This window comes from Frieseomelitta varia, unplaced genomic scaffold, assembly GCF_011392965.1.
Source record: "Frieseomelitta varia isolate USP_RPSP 00005682 unplaced genomic scaffold, Fvar_1.2 scaffold_742, whole genome shotgun sequence".
Taxonomy (NCBI): Eukaryota; Metazoa; Arthropoda; class Insecta; order Hymenoptera; family Apidae; genus Frieseomelitta; species Frieseomelitta varia.
Genome location: NW_025110526.1, coordinates 223,444 through 234,076, shown reverse-complemented (window position 1 = coordinate 234,076; position 10,633 = coordinate 223,444). Strand labels below are relative to the sequence as shown.

The following is a 10,633-nucleotide window of genomic DNA, read 5'->3' as shown; positions in this document are numbered from 1 at the left end:
TTAACGTTGAAGGCAGCGAGCCACCGATCGGCTCGTACGTCAAAGAAAAGAAAATACGTAGAACCAGATCGGCACGCTACATATTCATTTGCTTCAAAATAAAAGTTCATATTAAAGTATGGCATATCACTTCGATATAAATTGAGTATATTTCATTGCTTCTTAGTTTCTGGCTATTCTATCGTTCTATGTATGTTTCATACGCGTGTCGTGTGAAATGTTAAATGTGAAATGAAATATCATTTCAGATAATGGACGACACGTCCGTAGACAAAGTCATGGATCCTTCGATACAGGACGTCATTTTTAATATACCAGATGACATCAGACCGAAAATGACAAGCTACAGGCTTGAAGTTATATTTTGGGGCGTACGAGACATGAAGAAGATTAATTACATGCCAGTGCTAAATCCTCGGATTATTATAGAATGCGCTGCCGTTCAAGTCAAGTCAGAAGTAATGGAGAATGCCAAGAAATTCTGCAACTACAAGAAGCCTCATGTCATCGTCGAATTGGTAACGTTTCCAAACACTTTTCGCTATTATCGTACAAGTATATTACTGCTTAATGCTAAAAGATGTTTATTTCGATTCAAATGTACATGCTGCGGCTAATAAGTATATGGACACGATTTGTATTAACGTAGTACATAAATGTAACTATAAGAGATTAATCTCGCAGTGAAACAACCTCTTATAGGTTAATTTAGAGGAACATTCTTTATCTTATTTATAGCTCGACAGATATCAATTTCCCTATTGCATATTAGCCTTCAAAAATAAGTTTCAATAAAAGAATAAAATTATTTTGATACCATGATGATCCATGATGATCCAGTTCGTAGATTCGTGTCTAAATTTAATGCGAGCAAGTGTCCAGATACTTTGAACGGCGGTGTACATTATAAGCGCGTTGATATATGAAAATTCTCTCGAAGGACATGCCAGAAATCGTTATCTATTACCCCTGCATCACAATAAAAGCATATGACTCGCGAGGATTCGGCTGCTTTAAATACGTCGGGATTTGCATAATACCGAGCGTTTACATCTTTCTGGAACAATTAATAACAGAAGAGGATTACGACGCACAGATACACGGAACTAAATCGATTTTGAAGCCTCCGTGGACTAGAAGACAACCTGTGGCCATTTGTAAGTAGCACCTCTCACGAAATGTAAAAATGCGAAAATACCATTGAAAGTAACGTCCGCCGAAACGTAAAAACGTCGATCGCGAGCGACTTTTTACGTGAAATATCAACGTGCCTTTAATTACCGCGTTGGCACGCGTGGCCGTGTTCACACCGGAAGTGCGCGACCATTTCAGAGATATTTCAAGTAGTTATTAAATATTTGAACGCGCTCGGTTTCAACGAAGGTTAATAACGCCACGGAAAATCTCGTTCCACACGGCGCGTAATAGAAAACTTTGTTAATTAAAGTTCCGTAGAATGTTTATACGTTACGAGCAAATGTTTTTTACCACTCGAGAATGCCCCCATGACCGGGGGGCATTATTCGCTTCAAAGTCGAGATTAACTCGTGTCTGGTTATTACTTATTAGAGCGAATTTGCTCGTTATTCGATATTTCAGTTCTCGTCGATTCGTTGTTAATTTATTGGACACGAATTCTCTTTTATTTATATTATGGCACATAAAGAGCGACACGTCAAAGATGTGTCACTCTGAGTCAAATTTAATTTCCACGATGTTGTTACGTTACTTAATTATATTAAAAAACATATTATGTTGTGAAATTTTACAAATTATAAGTTTTAGTAAGTTAATAGCAAAACAAATAAAAGTATATTATGGCCAATAAAGAGTGACACGTCAAATTTCATTTCCACGATACTGTTACGTTACTTAATTATATTATTATGTTGTGAAATTTTACAAATTATAAATTTTAGTAAGTTAGTGGCAAAACAAATAAAAGTATATTATGGCAAATAAACAGTGACACGTCAAATTTCATTTCCACGATATTGTTACGTTACTTAATTATATTAAAAAACATATTATGTTGTGAAATTTTACAAATTATAAGTTTTAGTAAGTTAATAGCAAAACAAATAAAAGTATATTATGGCAAATAAAAAGTGACACGTCAAATTTCATTTACACAATATTGTTACGTTACTTAATTATATTATTATGTAAAATTTTACAAATTATAAGTTTTAATAAATTAATAGCAAAACAAGTTCATAAGCAAAAATTTGATCTTCAAGTGCCTTTGCCGATCGATTACGATCCAGCGAAAGAAGACGAGAAGTTAATTCCGTACAAAAAGATGATCAAGGAAGAAACATGGATTAGAAAGATGTTTCGGGCAGTAAGGAAGTTTCTCGCGCGTCTGATACCAAGAAGAAGAAAGAGGACGAAGAAAACGGACTACAAGTTGGAGAAGGACGAGTCCCTCGACTGGTGGAGTAAATATTTCGCTTCCTTGGAGGTGAATGTACACGGGGGGAAAAGTCGGTCACGCGACTAATCCAATGTATGTAAATCATCTTGAACCTTTGATAAGTAAAATGTGGGGTTTCCAGGAGGAAAGAAGCAGAGAGCTAGGCACCTTTTCTCCAGGTGATCAGAAGCTCGTGGCTACGTTCAAGGTACCCTACGCTTTAGCGTATTTTCACCAGCTCAGCTGTCTTATTGGACGGGAAACAGGTATACGACGGAGAGCTGGAGATGCAGCCGCAATTCGCCGGCTTTCAGGATCGTCTGAGAACGTTCGAGCTATGGAAGGGACGGAAGAGCGAGGATCCCGACCACTATATCGACAATTACGTTGGAAAGTTCAAGGTTTACCTCGAACCTAGTGGTTAAAATATCCCTTCGATCCTAACATAGTAAGGCAGAGAGTTATTCCAGTCACCTGTGGTTCAACGTCTTGAACTTCGCGCAGAATAACTAAACCTGTTGTATCAAAAATTTTTATTTTTTATAAAATAACATATGAATGAAATCTTGCATAAAATGATAGACAAGTTGATCACGTGTAAAGGACAATTGTCGATTATTTGAACAAATTTGTTACTGTTGTCAAACATTGATAAATATTTATTTGTAAAATATAATTCGTTAATCGAAAATAATTTATTGACAGGGACGCATTTGCGTGTATCACTGGCCACATTTGAGTAACTTGCCCTGCAAAACGAGAAGCGGCAGAAACGCGGCTAATGGCCTGTGCGACGATTATCCGCATACGGAACCGATCAAGCTTCTGGTCAGGCTTTACGTTGTGAAAGGTTTGCGAAACTTTTGACACGTCACGTGATAAGCTCGCGAGAACGAATCGATTTCATCCGTAGGTGTCAACCTGCAGCCCAGCGACCCCCTCACCGGAAAGTCTGACCCGTATTTGTGCGTTAAACTTGGAAAAACGTACATCAACGACCAGAAGAATTACATACCGAACCAGCTAAATCCCACTTTCGGACGGTACGATGGCAAATTAGTTTCGTTGACACATTGCCGTCGGTCGCATTTTCCACGTTACATTATAATTCTTTCAGCCACTTTTCGCGGGAAATTTCATTCATTTGGCAACACTCGCTCAAAAGTGATTTTTACAGTTTTGCAGAGAAAGGCTATCAAGTCTATCACACGATGATTGATATTACAGCATCTCTTTTCCATTTTTTAAAGAGCTCGGGAGAGCCTTTTCAAAGTGTCTTCTAACTGATATTAATAGCTTCACGAGTGAATTTTGAAAGATGCAGATTTGATTAATCTGTCTAGCGTAGAATCGTAGATTTATAAAAGGAAGAGGAACCATTGCACCTGAAATATTCTTAAATAAAGTGCCAAACACAATTTCTAATTCACTAACATTACGTTAGATTATTGAAAAATCATCAAGTGAGAGAGCTCTGACACACTATTTAGTTTCAAGACACCCGATAGCTCGGAGAACGTGTTAAGAGATTGACGCGGAATAATTTACAGGCTCTTCGAGATAGAAGCCACTTTCCCTCAAGATTACATGATGATCGTACAAGTGTGGGACTACGACGCAACTACGGCCGATGATTTGATAGGGGAGACGAAGATTGATCTGGAAAATCGATTCTACAGCCGGCATCGCGCCACTTGCGGCATTTCCAAGGCCTATAACGAGGAGGGATACAATACGTGGAGGGACCGCGAGAAACCGAAGCAGATACTCGAGCAACTTTGCAAGAGGAATAACCTTCCGTTGCCGGAGTACCAGGATCATTACGTGAAGATTGGACGAAAAAGATTCCCATTCGTCGACCAGCAGACGGAAGACGGTCCGTTTCAAAAATTAATCGTTTAATCCGGTCGGAGATGTTTCTCGTCGAAATGAATTCCATTTCATCGAGAGACTGATGATTTCTGTTCAGACAGGGAAGAGCGTATGGCATTGAGCGTGCTTCATCGATGGCAAGAGTTCCCCGTTTGCGGCTGCGTCCTGGTGCCTGAACACGTCGAAAGGCGACCGCTTTTTAACACCGCCAGACCCGGATTAGAGCAGGTTGTAAAAAAGAGACGAGTCTGTGAGTTTATCGACGCTAGGACTGCGACAAACATTGGCTCGTGAAGGAAATGCCAACTTTCGAGGACGCACGAGAGTTTCCTCTCTAAGAAACAAACGTGAAACGTTGAATTTCATCACTGAACTTTATGTCGCTTTTAATTTATTTTTAATTCTTGTTTGACATAGTGCAGTTTAAACAGATTCTAAAACTGTACTAATATATTATGATAACTTTGATTTGACTTGACGATAAAATGACTTGATTTAACATTATGATAAAACTAGTTACTATTGTAATAAGCAACGCGAAATTTACAGTAACAGACACATGTAGTATAGCACTACAGCACGATATTTGATAAACATGGTTGGAGCTAGTGAAAGAATTGATCCAAAACTCGGAAAGACGATATCGGTTTCGGGACGTAACTTTCGTGGAACTGCACACTTTTTTCGACTGCCTAAATATTCATTGGCTCTTCTGAAAATACGATCTGTATTCTCGGACGATGCTCCAGGGTAAGTTGGAACTTTGGATCGACATGTTTCAATTTGGCGAATTTCCTCCGAAACCGGCAGTGGACATCAGTCCGCCTGTACCAGAGGAGTATGAAATTCGCGTGATCGTTTGGAACACCGAGGACGTGCCTCTCGTCGACAGTCAATTCCTTACCGGAGAAAAGTGTTCAGATATTTACGTGAAAGGGTGAGGCTGTAAAAATTTATAACAGTGATTCTATTAAAAATTTACTAAGAAACGGATGAAAGTCTATTTCGATCGAATTGAAAGATGGGAAAAATTGATGATGTCGCGAAGAGATAGGAGGATTTATATGGATATTTTAATTCTATTTCGAATTGAAGTAACTTCGGTACCGAAATATGCAAGAGTTCAGACATTTCGTATTAATTTTTCAATCTTTGCGTAAATCGTTACAACCGATTCTTCTCCAGCTGGATACTTTACGACGACTATCAAAAAACCGACGTCCACTATAATTCTCTGAACGGAGAGGGGAATTTTAATTGGCGATTCATATTTCGCGTCCTTTACTGCAAGAGTGAGCGCGTTATGATTGTACGCAGGAAGACAACCTTCTTCGCGCGAAGCGAAACGGAAGACAAACTGCCGTGCAGATTACATTTGCAAGTTTGGGACAGCGATCATTTTTCTCCGGACGATTTTCTCGGTAAAACGAATTTTAAATTAATCATCGCGCTTATCCATTTATTCTTTTCTCCTTCCAGCACTGTTCCATACGCACGAGGACATGCTAAAGCTCCAACACCATCGAAATGAATATTTCTGTTTACTTCTAGGGGCGGTGACGTTGGATCTAGCCAAAATGCCACGGGGAAGTCCGAATTCCAAAACTTGCACTTTATCGTTACTAGATCCGACTCTGCCGACGATCGACATGTTCAAAATGGCACGAATTAGAGCCTGGTGGCCGTTCGAGTGTAGCGTGAATGCAGGTCGATACGTCCAGGCGGTGTGTATCGCGAAACTTCTGACATTTTATCAACATTGGACAAGACGAATATTTATCCCTCGTTTCTCGTTGATTCTATCAAAATCGCGACGCCGACGCTCGCGATGTATCAAGTCGGTTCGAAAGTTTTCATTAAAATGAAAGCTTTCGATTCCTTTTAGAGTTACTCGTTGAAAATGTGTTGCTTCGATAACGAGTATACCGCGAATATATACCCATTTACCTCGACCTCTCGTCTGCGTTTACTTTTTTTCTTTTTTTTTCTTTTTATTCTTTTTTTGTTAGAAGTATTCATGAAACACTAAAGTGGGCACATGACGTAATATATCGATTGCAGGGTAAAGTTGAACTGGAAATATCAATATTGCCAGCGGAGGAGGCTGACGAAGAACCTGCGGGCAAAGGAAGAGACCCACCTCAAAATCTACCACCACCAAAGTATGACGACACTTAATTAATTAAAATATACAGAACTTCATGTCAATCCATGAAAAAAAAAAGGAGACACGTGCACAACTTCGCGATACCTTGCTTATATTGCGTATATTGATGGTTGTCTGTTGAAATTCTGAACGAAACATCAGTCGATGTCTGTACGAGATTGACGTCGATTTCTAATCAATTTCCAATAGTATTGGATATACTTTCTTTACGTCGTACCAAAGAATTTTTATTCAAAGATATTTAATCCTTAAATGCACTAATTTATACATAACATGATACTATAGAAGAGTAATATGGAACACTCGTCTTGTATTTTGTATATTCGCTATACGAATAATTAATTCTCGATATTCCATTTATTCATATACATTTATATTTTATACAGCAGTATGAATGTATTGAATTACATTATCAAATGCATTGAAGGATCAAGTATCCATCATGATAAAAGCATGCAAAAATCAGAGAAATATTTAATTACCGAATTATCGAACAAAGTCGATGACTTATTCGTCTATATAAAGTTAACAGCCACGGCTGGTTCAAAATAAAACCACGCCATAACGAACATTTCAAAGATAATTTCATGTTTGGCCGGAAATGAAATTAATACAGATATTGCTCGGCTATCAAACCTAAGTGGATTAATTTTCGATTTTGATCGTCAATCTGTATAACTGCGAATAGCTCGGTAACCAGATTATTTCGTTAAATCGGCAAAGTTAATTTGGGCTCGGTAAGCATCAGCAATATATATTTCCGGACAGTCTTTAGGAGATCGAGTTATTCACTTAGACCGCAACCAGTCTGCTGCACCCGAAACACAAAGAAAAGAATCGAAAGACGAAATTAAACCGAGACGTATGATTCGTAAATTCGCTGAGCTTTGAACATTTATTTCTGTAACGGTGTCGATAATCCGTAGCAAGTATTCTGTAACGTTCGTCGCATTATTAAGCAACTTTAATTCTTTGTAATATCTTTCCGCGATTCCAAAGAAACTGCAGCTCCAATGAGTTTTTCTCTTTACGCTCGACAAACCTTCAGATCTTACTTTACTCAATTAATCAATCCTTTCAGATAGAATGTATGAATACAATGTATTCGTGTCACAAAAAAAAGATATATATAGATAAACACGCTCAGGTCACTAAACATTTCATTAACAATAACGCAACGATAACGAGCAAAACCGATCAAGTCGAAAACGTTTGCTAGCTATTCGAACAAAATGATCGTCATTCGATGACTGTAATTAAACTCGATCACATTTGGTATACATTAAAGCGCCATTATATTATTAATGAGCGATCGGTAATGGCCGATGGCCTTTCAACTCGTCAAGTATATATTTGTTAATCCGATTGAGAGCGTTGACGATCATTTTTCACTGCGAATCAATCACGAAGGAAGATTTCCTTTAATTTACAGCCGACCGGATACTTCGTTCTCCTGGTTCCGGAACCCGTGGAAAGCATTCCGTTACATTGTTTGTCGGTATTACAAATGGAGGATAATAGGCTTCTTCGTGTGCGTGCTGATAATACTGCTGGCAGCTTGCGGAATTTATGCTTTCCCTGGTTATCTGGTGAAGCGGCTTCTCGGCGCTTGACTCGGCTAATAAGGAAGAAAACGATCGCATTGAAGATATATCATTCCCGATCGAATCGGGAAGCATTGCAGCTGGTCGGTCGTAAATCAGGAATTGGGTCGTTGAATGAAATATCGATTCTGACCATTTCACGACAGCATCATCGTTATTTCGACACCGTTAATTAATAACCCATCCCACTTGTTTAATAACTATTTTATTAATTAACTATTTGACTATTTATCGTAAATTCGAATCAATGAATAACTATATTCATAATTATATATCGTAAGTGCTAATTGCGTTAATGTAGTTCATGAACGAAATAAAGAGGATATCGTTCAATATAAGCGTTTTCGTTTAATATCGAACCCGACCACTAACTGAACGTAATTTTCTAACAGTTGAATTCCGAGAGAAATAAATGATTCGAACAATTTTGTACGTCGGACGTATGTACATGAAAATTGAAACGTTTCCACTCGAAATCGAATCCACTCGACTCATCTGTTATCTTTGACGATGGTACAGAACCATTTGCAAATTTTCTTGTGCGTTTGAATATTCACGTTATTTTCCATGATATTTCATATTAAAAATCAACTGAACTTGGAAACGAAAAAGCTAGCGGAACGTTCTATAAAATGAATTTAGATCCAACGTTATTGAAATCGAGGAACGTTCTCATACTGCACGTTGAAAATTTGATGAAAATGAAAAATCTTTCTCAAAAATTAACTAACCATGGCATAGAAATTTATTTCACACGTTCAATTTGAGAAATAGGCATCGCCAAGGAAAGTTCAATCGTATCTCGGTTGATGTTAAACTTTTTAACAAAAATGTAACAATTTTCAATTTCTCCTTCAAAGGACTATAAGTTTGTCAATCAATATTCCCGTAACTAATTAATCATTAACTGGTATTTACTTATTTATTCAGTAAATTTCTCGTTTTTTATTTACTTTTACTCCCGAGGGAAATGCAAATCTGACGATCAGATCGTAAGAAAGCTCGTCGCGATTTCGCCGGCACCTTCTGTCCTTTCGAAGACAGATTGGTTGAAACGGATCGATACGGATGAAACACGCGACGAATAAAAATGCAGAAATCGAGGCGATGGGAGGGCTTCGTTGACTTTTTCGTGATTCGAGGTACTTTTTAAGGATCATTTGCGTGTTGGAAATGCGGTTTGAGTTCGAACTGTACGGTTCGATAGACGAGCTGGCAGGTGGAAAAGAGGTAACGTGACGTAACTGGAAGATCAATAACTCAGCGTTTTGTACGAAAGTTTATTGAACTCGACTTTTCTTAATGGCCGCTGCACGCCCCGACCGTCGACGAATCCCGTCCGTACAGTTTTCACGACATTGGCGGCCAACGCTTTCGTTTCCTTTGTATCTTCCATCTGTTCTGTTTCACGTCATGATAAACCTCTTTACGGCTGAACTCTAGGGGACGCTTCTAAGTAATCTAATCTTCTCCGTCGCGACACGGGCCGCAACTCGCGATTTTTCTGACGAACGTGACGTTCCCGCGAAAAGATAAACCCGGCTGCATTCCTATTGGATTTACACCGACGTATCTCTCGTTTAACTTACTAAGACAAAAATACTACGAATGACACTGATATCGTACGCTGTTCTCAAATGAAATAAACATTTTTTTGTTTTATTCCATAAAGGAAAGCGGATACAGAAATCTTCTTCAGAAAGAAATTGCAAGAGGTAAAAGTTACTCATATTGCGACGATACTCGCACGTGAACTTTGAAATAAGTGTCTAGCTAGACAGTAGATATACAGAAAGTTTTATCGACTTTCATATCGGGAACGGTGGACATTGTACAACTTTCTCGAAATGCGTGAACGAGCTTCGTATGAAAATTTTTCCTTGTTCGAAAGAAATTTCTATTTCTATTTTGTTGAAATATTTATTGAGACTTTCCCAATTCTCGCCACTCGTTGCATAGATTTTTGTAACATCAGAGCACGTTCTGAACTCCACTATTTTTGCTCGACATATTCGACGAATCCATCAAATGTGACTGACGCGCGGATGTGCGAAATGGATGTGCCGTATGTCCACGTGGAACGTCCCTCCATGTCAATGAATATTCCTTGTCTAAACGAAAATACAGGAAAATAAACGAACAGAGCCATTATTCTTTTTCTTCCGCACTACAGTGTACAATAAATTCGACACGAAAACCACTATCGAACTGATGCATTTTAATATGCATGTGCTCAAATTCCCCGTAATGAAATTATCAAAAAACATTCTGCAGAAAATCGAGTGCTTTAAATCGAATGTACGAAGTAGTGGGAATAAACATGACGGCGAATCAATGACCGCTGGCAGGCGAAAGGGGTGAACACACGCGAACCTGCATGCGGTCCTGCTGGCGAATCCATAGTTCACGACCGCATTCGCCCGTTGCATGCAGCCCGTCGAAAAAGCAGGTCTCTGGGAAACCGTTAAACAGACTCAAAACAAGGGAGTTTCGCGGGCTGAATGGCCTCGTGCAGCACAGCGGGCGAGTTTGTCAGCTAAGTTTTCGGCCCGAGCAAACGTGAATTCACTTATT

The 10,633-nt window shown here is 38.8% G+C and overlaps 1 protein-coding gene across 1 annotated transcript in view; it reads left to right on the top strand.

Moving 5' to 3' along the window:
- Positions 1-8,090, top strand: part of LOC122535607 (otoferlin-like) — a 17,319-nt gene extending 9,229 nt beyond the window's left edge. Inside the window, exons 14-27 of the mRNA XM_043667290.1 lie at positions 249-518; positions 941-1,157; positions 2,241-2,464; positions 2,559-2,624; positions 2,683-2,817; positions 3,122-3,266; positions 3,330-3,459; positions 3,967-4,292; positions 4,386-4,516; positions 5,038-5,225; positions 5,474-5,709; positions 5,840-6,012; positions 6,350-6,450; positions 7,888-8,090. Of these exons, the coding sequence (XP_043523225.1) occupies positions 249-518; positions 941-1,157; positions 2,241-2,464; positions 2,559-2,624; positions 2,683-2,817; positions 3,122-3,266; positions 3,330-3,459; positions 3,967-4,292; positions 4,386-4,516; positions 5,038-5,225; positions 5,474-5,709; positions 5,840-6,012; positions 6,350-6,450; positions 7,888-8,068 (2,523 nt within the window). The 3' untranslated portion in view covers positions 8,069-8,090. The remainder of the gene's footprint in view (positions 1-248; positions 519-940; positions 1,158-2,240; positions 2,465-2,558; positions 2,625-2,682; positions 2,818-3,121; positions 3,267-3,329; positions 3,460-3,966; positions 4,293-4,385; positions 4,517-5,037; positions 5,226-5,473; positions 5,710-5,839; positions 6,013-6,349; positions 6,451-7,887) is intronic.
- The last annotated feature ends 2,543 nt before the right edge of the window (positions 8,091-10,633 follow it).